At 34.2% G+C, this 15,839-nt stretch overlaps 1 protein-coding gene across 1 annotated transcript; it reads right to left on the reverse strand.

Moving 5' to 3' along the window:
• Positions 1-2,623: 2,623 nt before the first annotated feature.
• Positions 2,624-11,719, reverse strand: LOC149789861 (uncharacterized). Its single transcript, XM_089971845.1, has 2 exons — positions 11,505-11,719; positions 2,624-5,502 (listed from the first exon to the last, which is right to left on the reverse strand). The coding sequence occupies exons 1-2, from the start codon at positions 11,547-11,549 to the stop codon at positions 4,390-4,392; spliced, it is 1,158 nt and encodes a 385-aa protein (XP_089827971.1). The 5' UTR covers positions 11,550-11,719; the 3' UTR covers positions 2,624-4,389.
• Positions 11,720-15,839: the final 4,120 nt, after the last annotated feature.

A 15,839-nucleotide genomic window follows, 5' to 3' on the forward strand; every position in this document is an offset into this window, starting at 1 on the left:
TTATTGCTAAGTTCATCGTCAACTTCGTTAATGCAACCTTAATGGTCGTTTCTTGATAGTTATCGACACCGTCACCAGTATTTTCGTCATCATATGCGGTTGCATAAAATATAAGTGATGTACATGCTGCATCTTGTGTTTTGATGACTGTCTTTTCTGTACTATTTTTTTTAACAGTTGTTATCAATATTCATTCATTTACTTGGTGCCAATGTGAATTCATTCATTCATTCACTTGGTGCCAGTGTGAATTCATTCATTTACTCGGTACCAGTGTGAATTCATTCATTCACTTTGTACCAGTGTGAATTCATTCGTTCACTTGGTGCCAGTGTGAATTCATTCGTTCTCTTGGTGCCAGTGTGAATTCATTCGTTCACTTGAAGTTAACATGTAGTAATCGGGGTTCTATATGATATCCACTAAATTAACAATTAATAGCAAAGTGCAAACTAATCTCTAAATAATGGATATTAAGTTCCAGTTTTTCAAAATGAATTTCACACACACACTGACCCATATCTGTTGTTTTCTTTTTTTTTATCTTCTTCACGTAAAACAAGTATAGGTCTGACCGTCCATTCAGCATGCAAAGTATCGTGAATAACCTTAATTTCAGTAATTCAACTTTTTGTAATATTTGCATGTTAAAAATGGGACACAAAGTCTACATGAAGATCGAATTACAATAATCAGTTACGTGGAGTAGAATCTAGCGAACACATATGATTCATACGGAACTTCTGTTATTTTTAATGGGATTATGAGATTTACACACAATTTGGCGATTCCTTCTCGTGTATATTAAATCACATGTTAAGTTGCAAATCATCTGTTGAAATGGTACGTGCTTATATTTCATTCAAATTTCTTTGATTTCTTTTGTAACGATGTGTTTACTTTTCATTTTCCCTTTGCTTTTATTAAAACTAACGATGGTCCAAATCAGTAACATTGTTTCCAGTCATGTATCATTTTCGAGTTGCGATTTCTGAATCATGGTTAATAGCTACAAAGCAAATCTTGGATTGCAGTCTTTAATTTTATTTTCTTCTATTTTGAATAAAGTTGCTGCTGAAATTTGATTTAGCACTAAATTAGAGTACAAATTCAAAATATAAAATTCCGAAAGTGGCAGAGAAAGTACACACTATTTGAAGTTCACGAACGACGACTCAAGTGCAAGATATTGCATATCATATGGTACCGACTAGTTCAGCCTAGCCATTATTTTTGAGAATTTGGTTACATATTTATTTAAATGGAGCGTATTCACCCCATGTCAATTAGTATTCATTCAAAAATTATTGCGTGAACGCCCTGAGAAATATATAAGACAAAATCAATGAATTATTAGAGGAAGAGCGTTAACTTTGAATGATTTAATGGTTTTATATGTAATAGGAATAATGTACCTAGTAATTTCATGCATTTCTTCTTAAGTAAATGATTTGTATCATGTATGCTGAGAATTGACTATTTTACATCTGAAAATGTAAGTCAATGAATCGCTAATTAGCAAAGAAACGAAGTTAGGATAATGAGTGTAGTCCATTAATTCGTTTGTGTAATTAAATTCTCTTCAACCGAAAGTCCATATTGTTAGCATCAGGGGCTGTGATTTAGTTGTGATTTACAGCCCACAGGGGCGCAGTAATAGCTATCAAAGAGGTCTTATTATGTTATTATTACAGTTAGGAATGCGCGTAGCCGCTAATTACATTAATTTATAATGGTAGGGTGTGCGTACCAGTGTTAGGTTGCGAACCGACCATAGCTTAGTTCTGTTGAATTACGACAGACAATATCTAACGTAAAAAGATTGGGAATATTGTTAGGTCTCGTTAGAAGAAAAATAAAACTAATTCGTAATTAGGTTAGGAATTATATTTATTTAAAGGATGAAATATAGCTCCATACCTGTACTGCAGAGTGGAAAGGAGCACATTCTACAACCAAGAAGGCTGATGACCTGAAGATGTCACAGAGAGAGAGAGAAATACGGCAACACCGACATAGGAACAACAGTAATTTGGTAAAGACCATAAGCAAATAAGTAATGTTGACATTTTAGCAATTTGAGTTCGATCAGTAACCCTTTTGTGATGAAATTTATTATATCTGTATATCAGAACGGCTAAATGACTTACGTGTACATGATGGTAATACTATTTCCAAGAGAAAGTGGATCATTCAAATGTCATTTTCAATTTAATTTTGCTTATGTAATAGATTAAATGGGTATATTTTCACATATGGGGGCTCAAGTTGTTCTATTCTATATCTCTGCTTAGATATATGTTATTCAATCTATTCATTTCGTGTCTTATTTTTTTGCGAAGTCGATCTGGGCAATACAGGCGTAGTCGATCATCTCCCAGATAACGGCAACCAAAACTCCATAGGGAGTGGGGATCTGACATCACGCCACCTCCAATAATGTGTAACAAGTTATTAGAAATAAAACAGCCATCATTGAACCTCTGCAGCTTTCAAACCTGTAAGATGTCTATACATCTGTGTGTGTGTGTGTGTGTGTGTGTGTGTGTGTGTGTGTGTGTTTGTGTGTGTGTGTGTGTATTAGCCCTACATTTTTCGTAACATAGAAAATTTAAGTCATATCAATGAGCAAGAGTGCTAAAGTTTATTCTTGACACTTTTGTGTGTCTCTTGGAGCGAACCTCTACGTGTAGTTAACAGCACACAAGTCTATTTCAAGCATATAAGGAGAGAAAATAATTGTATAGAGCTAATGACGCCTTTGGGTTTAAAACTGACACTATATAAAACATTCCGCTTCATCTATTCTCTCACAGACCTTGCCAGTTCACTGAACATTACACATTTTTTTTTTCTCCACACACACCTTGATAGGACACATAACAGCTCGTCTTCTATTTTCACACACACCTTGTCAGTTCATATAGCATCCCATATCTCCTATACTCCCACATATTTTTATTGAAGCTACTGTTGAATTTCAAGTTTTCAAGTAATAAAGTATGTCGAGACAGGGCAGATCATGGCCTCCGTAGCTTTGGACTTCATATGTCAGATTCCGACTCAGTGTTCTGAATTACAAACAGCGTGTCGGTAATTATCCACACCATGGCACACACGAAGTATAAACAGCACTGTCTTAATAATGTGTTATAAGTATCCACCCTATGGCACATAACAATACTGACTGTTGCAAAATTATCCAAGAAAAATCAGATTTACATTCAATAAATCACGGCAGATTAAAGGAGAACAGAGTTGATGTTTGTAAGCAAGACTGATAATGTTAAATTAGTTATCGTAGGCCATTATATAAAACGTTACAATTGTTTTCCTATAACTTAATAATCATTTTGGAAACTGTATATGTTACAATCCCCTGCATGTCATACTTCTGTTTAAATCTTTGAGAGGAAAAATAACAGAGGAAGACACAATATTTGCAAAATATGGATTTGTTCTTACATGAACACGGATGAAAAGCGTGCCTAAAGAATATTGGACCGAAATATGTATTCATGTCCTTGTTCATTGCGAAAGGAACATATGGAAATAAAGACGGCAATACTTGGCTAAGGGGAAGAAGAAGGCATACGTGTCGCGACAGCATCTTGCTAACATTTAATTGTAAGGCTGGAGTCACGGTACAGTACATCCTCAGTATTTTAATATGGTCTCAACTGTTATGTTTTTCTTACAGCTTGTAGAGCACATATAGGGCTGTTACATCCTTGGAGTCAAATCATCATTTCATTTCTTTGTAAATTCTTCTGTTGTAGCTATAGCTTTCTTATCCTTTGTCACACATAAATGAATACAGTACAAAGAACGATTTATGAGCAAGGAAACAGTTACTCATATTTGTCACAGTTCATACTCATCCAAAGATACTCGAAACGTATGCCTTCTTCTGGCTCTGAATAATAATAATAATAATAATAATAATATTGCGAGTGAAGCACCTTTATAACAACTGCTGTCGGAACATACTATTAGTAGAAATATTTACCTTTTGTGCTGATTTATGTGCAAGTTTGAATGTTAAAATGCCTAATTCTATGATAATTCCAACTTCTCTGAGAATAAATATTGTTGCGAAAAGAAATAAACTAGCAAAACATGTCCAGTTTGTTTACTCGTTTGATGATTTGTACGCGCCATCTTTGAAGACAAGGAATATTTCATGATTGTAAAATGAACAGATTTTATCTGCTATAAAATCATGCGTCCCATGGTACCACCATCTTTCATTTAAGATGGGTTGTTCTGCATGTGCTAAAGTTGCATAAAAACAGTGTTAAGACTTTTGTAAACTGTCGCTGCCAACAGTCAAGGCGTATCCATTTTCAACAAGAATCATGTATGAACAACATACATCTTATTCCTGCTCTATTCTGAGATGTCTGAATCTCCGTCTATATCGATGTCTATGTCAGAATCTTCATCGGAAGCTGATGTCTGCTCATGATGCTCGTGATCGTCACACGATTCTCCGTTTGGTTTTAGTTTGGACCGCTTGGCCTCGTGCGTTTTCACATGTTTACTTAAATGATCACTGCGCATGAATCTTTTTCCACAGTTCTGGCAAGCGAAACGCTTTTCACCTGTATGCGTCCTTAGATGGCGCTGCAATTCGTCAGACCGTGTGAAACTCTTACCACAGAACAACCAATTACACACAAATGGCCGCTCGCCAGTGTGCCAGCGAAGATGGGCTTTGAGATGAGAAGTCTTGCCATAAACCTTTCCGCAACCTGAAATATGGCAAATATGCTGCTTCTTTTTGGATGAATTAGAAGAGTTGTTAGAGTTTTGACAGTTTGGACAGCGGCATCTGCGGCAACGCCTTGCAGGTGTGATTGCTTTTATTCCTTGTAGAAACGATGCGACCTGGGCCTGGTACTGCATTTCAGTGGCGGTCCCTCCTTGGTGTAGAAGAAACTGATGAGGCAAAGAAAGCTTCAAGTCTGACTTCGGGGTTGGGTTCTGGATACTCCACCATGGGATATCTGCTTCAGAGGCTGGCTGGGGGGAGAGTTCATTTGGGACGTGATGCGTTGTAATGGGAATGTGTGTTTTCATATGATTACTTGTAATGGACATTGTCATTGGAACATCTGAGCCTGAGCACGGCACTAATGTGCGTCCTGATGCTACAATGTTCTGATGTACAAGTTGAGAATGATGCAGTTCATAACTTAAGTATCCGGTGTGACTAGCAGCATTGTTGTGGTAATGAATTCTTCCAACATCTTCTAGAGCACTTTGATGCACGGAGAGCGCGCGTATATTCGTTGGGTTTGGCATCATGGAGTTCATATGTCCACCGTGACCCACAAGACGTGCTGAATGGTGACTCCAGCCAGGGCAAGAATGGGTGGGGGAGGGTTTATGAATCTCAGAATGTAGCCTGGATAGTGTACCCATTCGTACTGGTCGGTGAAACTGAGGTGGAAGAAAGGGCATGCCAGTTTTCAGACCACCTTCGGGCTCAAATTTGGGCTGGAAAAGTATAGATATAATTTTCATAAAGTGCAACACATTACTATAATTTTAACCTATGCATATATTATTCCAACAAATTAGAAAGTAAATATCTCTTCATTCTCTTTTTCTTTTAATAAGAGTAAAAATATTTAATAAATAAGGTAACCCAGAGTTTTCGCTTTACCCTTCCTCCAACAAATTTAGGTCTTGTTTTCCTTCTCTTAATTTTCAGCCCCCCCCCCCATTTTTGTTCACACCCTCGACGAAGGTAAGGTACGTACCAACTGCAGCGAATGGGATGGAGTACATCTCCATGAACCATTTAGACAACACTAAATCAAATGTTTTGCAAGAATTTTCAGAAAGAAGCAAAGAGACTTTCTCCGTATATGCAATACGGCAGTAACTATGTTGTCACGTTTTCGATCTCTCTGGATAGGTGTGTTCGATTTAGATCTTATTGCATTTTCCCCGTGTCATTTCTTGATATATATAAAATAAAGAAAAACAAACACGAAAATTTTGGTTTCTCTTAACCTTTTTCTTTAAAGTGAAGAACATACAGCTATGTTTTGCGTTGATCTCTATTTTGTTAATCAAAAGTTCACTTAATTCGGCCTTGTCTAACAACCGGATAACAATGAAATTTTTATATATAAAACATATTTAGTTAAATTTAAGAGACGATAAAGACGAAAATGGCATGTGGAATTTTTCAAAGAATCACGCGATAGGTCAAACAATTCCTTTTTGTGCGTTAACATCATACAATGGAATGTGTGCGTGTGTGTGTATGTGTGTGTGTGTGTGTGAGAGAGAGAGAGAGAGATCTGGATTTTTGACGAAGCTTCAGCAATTTTTCAGTCATATCGCTACGATGTCTGCAATGTGGCAGTTTATAGTGATGTCTAGTAATAGGGCATCATGCCACAGACCCACCCAGACACAATATTCTGACACCAGGCCGACCAGTCCTAATACTAACCTCCTAATGCTAAGTACCTGGCGAGGCATCTTCTATTAGTATCATTTTTATAGGTCTTTGATATGACTCAGACGGGGTTCGAACCCGCAACCTCCCGCATGCGAGGCGGACTCTCTAACCATTTGGCCTCCAGAGCGGTCTCATGCTAAAAAAAGGTTCGCACAAAAAATATGACTGCGTACTGATGGTGTCTATAAGTAGTATTAGAATAAGTAGTTATGTTGTTGTAGCTGTTGATGATGTTATTTTCTCGTTATTATTGTTGTTTTTATAGTCTCAATTAGTAATTCCACAAAACCGTAATTTTATCCCACTGTTGCAGTAATATTTATTAGCATATAATTGAGGAACATTCTATGTAATGTTACTTCTTTTACCTGTCTTTCACCTGGGACTGTATATAACACGAATATTGAAAGCTACAGAGGACTGCCAGATATCACTCGTTGACATGCAAGTAAGATTTGCAGTAGTATGTTGAACAGTAAGATCAAATACACAGCATGGGCGAGTTTGCCGTTAGCAATAAACTTATCTGTGGTTACCTAGTTCATAGGTTGAAGTTACCATAACAGTGTTCTGTTGGAATGTCATTTATAACTCCACCTGTCCTATATTTATTTAAGATTTCGCAGTTTCCTAATATCAGGGGAAAATAATAACTTTTCCTCTCTTTTCTGATATATTAGTTAGTAATGCTATGATATATTAGTTAGTAATGCTACGATATATTAGTAATGCTATGATATATTAGTAATGCTATGATATGTAAGTCATGCTATGATATATAAGTCATGCTATGACATGTAAGTCATGCTATGTTAAGTCATGCTATGATATATACTGTCAATGTCTTTTTATATTCTTAAACAACCCTGATTTTGAATTTTAAAGTATCGAATTGGGTATAAGAAATAAATTATTACCTTGAATTTAATAGTAATACATTTATAATGTACTGAGAATATATGAATATAATTTTATTCATGCATTTTTTTTTAAACAAATATTCAAAACATTGTTTACAAAACGTCATTGTGCACATTTATATTTTAAATTTGTCATTTACTTCTCAATTTTCCAAATATTTTGCAAAAATGTGGAAATGAACTTCCCTAATAAATTCTTCCTTCCGTCGCCACTACAAGAATGTCATTATTTCTTATGTAAATGATACAGAAGTAGCATGTTGTACACAATAAGTACTCTTCAATATCTTATCAGGCAGTAAATCTAACTCATGATCTTACAGTGCGCTGGGAATAATTTCATTTGCATAACAAATGGAAGAGGTTTGATGGGATAGGTATGGAATTTTAGATCTCTGGTGTACCTTAGTCTCAGACATTACCTATTCCACTGTTATATTAATTCAATGTAATGTCTTCGACTTTTATGAAATTCATTTGGATAAATTTTACTCTGGTATTTTTTTTTATTGTTGCTGATTTGGCAAGGAAAAGCAATTTTTGTTCGTTTAAAAGTTGTATATTGTAAGAAAGCCACTCCATATTAACAACGCTTACGGCATATTCTTCTTGCTTCGTTTTGAACATTCTCGCAAGACCGCATGTAGGGTTCCTATGAAAGGGGAATCGTTTAATATGACTGTCGCGAAGATATATTTTTTCCTTCTCAAATTGTTTGCCACCCTGACCTGAGGCAAAATTTTGCACCCCACCATGCCTGCATTTATGAAATAGTCTATGATCTTGAAGTGACAATTAGTTAGGGCCCGTTGCTCGTAACACCAGTGAAATTACACCACATTGCTTAAGCGATACGCCCTCTGAGGACTGATAACGACTGTCACCTCTGAGGACTGATAACGACTGTCGCCTAAGAGACTGAGGCTCAACCACAAAGCAGTTGATTTGAATTTTAATTAATAATTACTACATGCAAAAAAATTGGAGTAAATGAATACATATACTATCAACCATCTAGCAAGATGAAGCATTTTTTTATATTTTTTATATGGATATATTTAATTTAACAAGTTTCATCTGATAACTCTATATCTGATACAAATCAATTATACATGTTTCATTTGGGAAGTGTCAATCATTAACTAAATGTTTGTCAACATACACTGTCAGAACGGTACGACTTTGTATGACTATATATACATCAGCGTCTTAATATTGAGTTAACAGGTTTAACTAGCCGAAGAGAACTATTCGATTCCTGTGTTGAAAAAATGTTATGTTCTCAAAATCCTCAAAGCGGCAGCGATTTGTTTTCTTAAATTACTAAAACTACTGTCAGAGTTATATTTTTTTAAGCCATGGTCAATATAGTTAGTATGGCTGAATTTGATATTATGTTTAAATAAACAAAGAGATGTGTCTTGAAACAGGTCTATAGCAAATGAAAATATTTGACTAGGACTGTTAATGACCCATATTTTAGAAATGTTTTGAGTACAAAACTCATGCTTGAACTCAGAACCCCAGACTTAAACAATATACTTGGAGTAAGTCTGCATAATTCAAATTTTATGTGAAAAAGATGAGATACTTAAAAAAAATTCTGACAGTTTTGGGGTTCAAACTTGAATCGACCAAATATAGAAGAATGCCTATTTTAGCTTAAGGTCGAGGTTATTTTTTATATACTGAAAACAATTTTAAGAATAAGAGACCGGCATAAATTAGTTGTGTTGTCGCATGCTATTATTGAAATAATTGCTGTACCTGAATGTCAGCGTTAGGAGTTTCAGCTTCAGTATATGGTTAAGCATGTTGACGAAGGGTCGGTCCTATTTAGTATTCGCGATTCAAATCTAACACGTTTCTCACTGTACTAAAATCATCAATAACTATTCTGTATTTGTAACACATTTATAGCAAAAGTTATTAGAAACAATTTTCTTCAGCAGTAAACACGGACATTTTTCATGCATGGTAACGATTTCAACTACGTTTGCCAGCCCTTGATTCGGATCTGGCCTTCTTAATTGGAACAAAGTACATTTACCCACCAAGTACAGTATGCTGAATAATGGATTTTACTGTAATTGAAGTTTGGCGAATATTTACTTTAAAGCATTATGCGGTACAAAATTTTAGCAAATGTACAGAAATATTATTTTTTTTTGTTGTTGCAGTAATAATTATACGTTATGTATGCTCGCATACTACCCCCCAGTAAATAAAAAAACGAAATTTAAAGCGAATGTAATATTTATTTCAACATAAAGCAATGTGGATCGCTCTAGGTAAATTAATGTACTAAATGCACTAAATTTCATCGCTGTGGTTATTTTGTCATTTACTGTTATGTGAAAACTGTGTAGAGTGAATGAATAAGAAAATACAATAATGGATGCAGCACTGCACTGACTATTATGTGAAAAGGATATACAGCAGGAAATGTTTGCATATTTTATGAAAAAAGTAGGTTTCATTCCGGAATTGCAACTAGCTAATAAATTACTAGGTGCGGCATGGTGGCACGAATCTAAATCTTTTCTAAAATGACAGAGAAAGGTGATATGTCATGAATTTGTAACGACTCTTTGGAATAAAATATTGGAAACCTTTTCTATTCATTCGCAATAGTACATTTTTGTTCTGTTTGACAAGATTTATATTGATAAATGATTTCAAAATCTAACTGTTTTCTGAAGTTATAAGTTAATATTGACATATGACAAAGTTACAATTTAATATTGACATATGACAAAGTTACAATTTACTATTGACGTATGACAAAGCTGCAATGATACAGATACAATTAATTTTAAAGTGTTTTCTTTTTAATGAAAGTTATAGACAGGACAATGAACAACATACTACCGCTTTATTATTATTATTATTACTGAATAGTTGCTTGAAACATCTGGGCTAAAACGCTCAATAAGGCCGTCACGATCTAAAACAATACCAATCATCTGAGACGGGGGCAAGATCAAGACCGTATTTGTTTTATAACAGAACGTGTAGCACAACATTAGCTTATTTTCAAGTTTCTTATTTCTATACCAAATAATAATAATAATAATAATAATAATAATAATAATAATTCGCAAAAGACAGAAGTCTCTGTTTTTATAACTGTCTCTCTACCTGTTTTAAAATCAATAATCTTTTTGTTTCATGTTTGTAGATTCACAAATTTATTTATTCCTCAGAAGATTGAGCACTTTTCTATCAAAACATGTATTCAGCAATAGACAGTATATTTACAAGTATAATTATACAAGTTTGTGTCTCTTTTCATGTGTATGTTTATTTAATAGATACGGAATATATGGCAGACATCGTAAAAAGTTGATAGTAAAAATGAGCAAAACTGAACTTTCCCGACAACTTCAAAGGTATTGTAGATATAGCGATCTTGTATTTTCCGTCCCGATATGTGCAGACTCAGTCTGCATATTTGGGCGTTACAATGAATCGTAATGTTTGCTCTTATGGTCATGCGAGTGGAGATATTTGTTTTCTCTATGACATGAAAGTGTATAGCAACCGATACAACATATCCGTAACAATATAAAGAGGAGAAAAAAGAACACGTTCAAAAAGCGTATTTACAGACACAGATATTGTTCATTTTTTGTTACTTGTTTCTTGGTACTGATCAGCATTATATTAAACTACCATGTTCAAATTTACTTGAAACCTTTTATATTTTTGAAAGTTTTTACTTATGGTTCTAGGAATACGTCAGCACACAGTCTTCGCTTAGATTTTGTTCAGAATCCAACTTCCTCACGATCATAACATTTCAAATGGGAAGAGAGTAAAAAAAAAAAGAAGAAATAAAACCCCAGACAAGTCGCGTATTCGATATAGTAGAATTATAATAAGAGGCTAGCCGAGTACAAAAGGCGACTATTAAAGGAAATAAGGTATGAGGGCATGTATGTATGAGAATGGTGTAATTTACCTATATTTGACATCGAAGCATTATTTATTCCACAAATGTCATATAAGGCCAGTGTGATTTAAACATTCCCCTCAAGTACCATCAAAGCTTGTTTGCTTTCCCCATAATATCCATCAAATGTTCGTCCGTCTGTACTCACCTGAAACAAATGCAGAGTATGCGGTTCAGCTAGTGCAGTGGCCATGGTTTGAGTTTGGACGTACGTTCGATCAGATCAATGTGGTATATCACCAAACACACATTACGTGCTTTTAACGCTTTTCATCTGAAAATCCACTATACACTGATATATATTTCACTTGGTTAGTTCCCATATAGAATACACTCTCAACTACCGATGCGTTGTGTACTGAATTTACCTTACAGGATGTGTGTAATTTCTACGATTTCTTAAGTAGATTCCGGCACTTTTTCCACACTAGCAGTTACTTTGAAAGTACCGCCTTCCAATCAAATAGCGATAAGCTGCCTTTGATCTTTGCCGCGAGCCAATTGCAATCAATAGGCGGGCGTTTTAAAAGGAAATTAAATCTTCTATGTCCATATGGATCTAAGACGAAGTTTGTTGACTCATATAATAGGGCTGATTATACATCCTTACAAACAGCCCTTTGTAGGGCGGAGAAGTAATCTCTTCAGGGGAATTTACACACAGACATAATTGGATTTGAGAGATCAAAGGGAAAAGACCGGCTGTGATACCTGCTGATTGGAGGGCTTAAGCACGTGATCTAAATCACTTATAAATCTTACTTTATTCATCTCTTTATAGTTTCTTATCTGGCCTGAGAGTCATGGTAATTTCCTAAATGATAACCTTAGCCAGGAGCTTTGAAAGAGGACTCCGCCTTTTCGTACTAAGAGTTGAGGAATATCACCTCTCACTCGAACACCACTGTTCACAGACCAATTTGAAATAGGTTTATCAAGCCATATTCAAACGGGCGAGAAGCGCAAGAACTTGCTTATACATAATTACTCTTACTTTTCTTCCCAAATTCACGCAATTTGGACATATTCGAGTAATTATTAATTATTAATGGAAACTTCCTGGCTACTTAATCAATAAATGTATTTGTGTTTATAATATCTATTAAAAAAAAAACATTATGATCAGTCAAGGAAAAATCGACCCATAATTTCACAATTTTGCCATACACATGATTTGCCATTTAAGGGTAGAGGCTAGTTGACACTTCATGTTATTGCCGCGTACGTTCTAGCTATCCTAGTTCATTGCAACTGATCAGTGTGTGTGTGTGTGTGTGTGAGAGAGAGAGAGAGAGAGAGAACACTTGAGTATATTCGTATTGCAAGAGTAAGCAAATGACGCCGCTGCATAGTCGTAAATCGTGGAATATGAGAAATTTTATTACAAACTTACATCAATTGTGAGCAGATTTACCCCAATTGTTTCAATAATGTTTAAATAACTGTCATCATTTAAATGAAACCCATCACCTGCTGTCAAGCATCGCAGACTAAGACACTGTTACTATTACCGGAAGGGTGTAGCAAATTAACCATGTTAAAAACATGTAAAACGTTTTCAGCTTGAGCAGTCTCTTCAATATTGGCAGATTTAGGTTATTACCACTGAAAAATTATAATAAAATTCACCAAAAACATATCGCTTAACTTTTAAATTTGTACTTTTAAATAATTAATACATTTATCATAAAAATTTCTTATTTAACTTCAGTCGAGATCTTTTAAGCGTGTGCTAAGAAAGTGAATCATTTCCTCCAGATTCTGCTTATATAATGTATGAAAACGAAATTATTTGCCACTTTTTAACAAAGAACGGTATTGCAGTAAATTGCTATCATACGTACTCCACATTACAACCATAGTTATTCCTGTATTAGGAATACATACACCATGGTTATTCCTGCATAGGGAATACATGCAACCATAGTTACTACTGTATAAGGAATACATACAACCGTCGTTATTCCTGTATAAGGGATACTTACAACCATAGTCATTCCTGTAGAAGGAATATGACAAATATGCAGAAAACATTCAAAATGTAAATTTATTATGCCCTTTGTTGACCATTATGTGTGGATTGAAAATCAGTTTCATAGTGAAAATTTAACTCAACCGAACTACCGAAACTTAGTGCATAAAAATAATGAAGGTTTAGCTATTTCAATTTTTTTAAAATTACATCCCATGACTAAGGCTTGATTGACTTATGTGTGACGACATTCAAGAACGAAACTGACCAACTATTAATATAGACGTGTATTTATTCGTTTTAAGTCGCGGGTGTCCTGCGTTACATGATCGTAAATTGTGATATTAAGCCACTCCGAAAAATGTATATTGTTGCATTATTCTTCATATGTTTCTTAAATTTTAACATGGAGAAAGTCGTATAAAATAAAGATATGTCAATTGTACCGTGTCAAATCGATGTATTACGAAAATCATTCCGAGCAGACCCTGCTGCTGTCTTTTCCGGCAAGCATAATTACAATGTAACAAATCATCACGAGTCATTTTAAATGTCGGAACAAAAGTAAGCATCATTTGCATAATTGTCAGAGATAAATGCGAGAAAGAAGTTTTGTTTGATTTCATATTTTATGGCACGGCGACACAAGTAGGTTATTTACTGACAAGGTAATTAAAGCACATTGCCTTATACATCATGATGATGATGATGATGATGATGATGATTGTTTTTAAAACATAGCCAATTACAAAAACTGAGGACCACATGGCAGATGGGTCTAGTCATGACCAAATGTGTCATACTTTTTAAATACGGCTGATATAACTGGAGAAACTGTGAAATAGCTCCTCTTCGAAGGTAAAGATAGGAATCAATAATTACAATATAACCAACATCAATATTAAAACTAAGAAAAAATTATATGTAAGTTTTCGTCAAAGTGTTAACATAATTAGTTTGAAACATTATCTAAGGTCATAATCAAGGATATATCTAGAACTTAGTTCCAAGTAAACATGCCTATCTACAAATAATAATAATCTTACTATATGATATACAATCATATGATCTACAATCATCGACAAAAATTAGCTATGCAATATGCTGTTTACAAAAACATTCGTCAGGTAGGCCCAAGCCCCGACTATCATTTATGGACAAAGATCAATCACACAATATACACTAACCATAGATTACGTGTAATCATTGACAAAAGCCAACACACAAAACAAATTAAATATATATGACAAGATTTATAGGCAAAAAGAAATGAAAGAAAATTTAAAATGGCCATCATAAGTTAACTAATTTTGTTTAGAGCAGATAGAATGACAAATGGAATCACTGTTATATTCAGTTTTTGCTAGGAACTTAGAATATATACAAATAACAAAAAAAAAAACAGCAAAAAAAAAACAAAAAAAAAAAACCACACTCGGCAAATCTATATGCATTGATTTCTGAGTGAGATACATTGTGAGAGTCAAAATTCTAGTTTGCATTGGGTTATATATATTTAATTTGCATTTGTTAGTTTTTCTCCATGATGATATGTTATGCATATTTGTATTTTGGACTTGATCTTTTGTGTACCTGACCAGTAAGTTTTATTTTGTAAACAGCTAATGCATAGTTAATGTTTCTCTATGAGTGTGGATTACATATTAGGATTATTATTAAAAGAAGAAAACATATTTATCTTAATTTGAGTCTGGGACATTGGAATTCCCCCCATGATAAACCTGGTCTACCTGATGTTCTTTATCATAATTTTGCTAATAGACCTTGTCTTGTTGACAATTTAGATTATTCTAGAAATGAACACTTGACCCTCATAAGGGTCCTATTTTTGTTTCTTAGCTTTTTATATAATGTTGTTTACTTGAGAAATTACACATTCTTACCTTAACACATTGAAGCAGATTCGGTCTTATTATTGTGTTCAGATTTTCATTTGGATGGAATTATTTATTCAGATTATTGTTTAATGGAATTTGGCAATCTCAGACAATAACATTTTTACATTATAATATTGTGATATATCAAAAGACTACTGGCACATTGCCACAATCCAGGTTTTTGGCACATTACAAAGTCTGAGACTACAACAACATCAACACATTCAATATTTGATTTTATTCGGAATACCAATGGAATGCAGTTGGAACCTTATATATTTGAAATTGTGATATATATTTTAGGACTACTTGGAATTTAATTCATAATACTGTACATTCTTTTTAAATTTTCACTTTGCATTCAAGGGAAATAAATTATTTGTTGAACTGTACAAAACTTGTTGGTTTTCGCTCGTTTCTGTTACTTAATTTAAGACCATAGAATCGTAATAATTGGAGCTCCATTTAATTGTGTCCATTGCAACAATAAACATTAGCATTCAACCAATACATTGTATATTTTTTAACCCATTAAAGAGAATTATCATTTATAAATGACTACTTTTGAAATGCAAAACTTAAAGTATACATTTCTCACAATGGTGCGGCCGTC

This window comes from Sinohyriopsis cumingii, chromosome 10 (genome assembly GCF_028554795.1).
Source record: "Sinohyriopsis cumingii isolate HCF-2022 chromosome 10, ASM2855479v2, whole genome shotgun sequence".
Lineage (NCBI taxonomy): Eukaryota > Metazoa > Mollusca > Bivalvia > Unionida > Unionidae > Sinohyriopsis > Sinohyriopsis cumingii.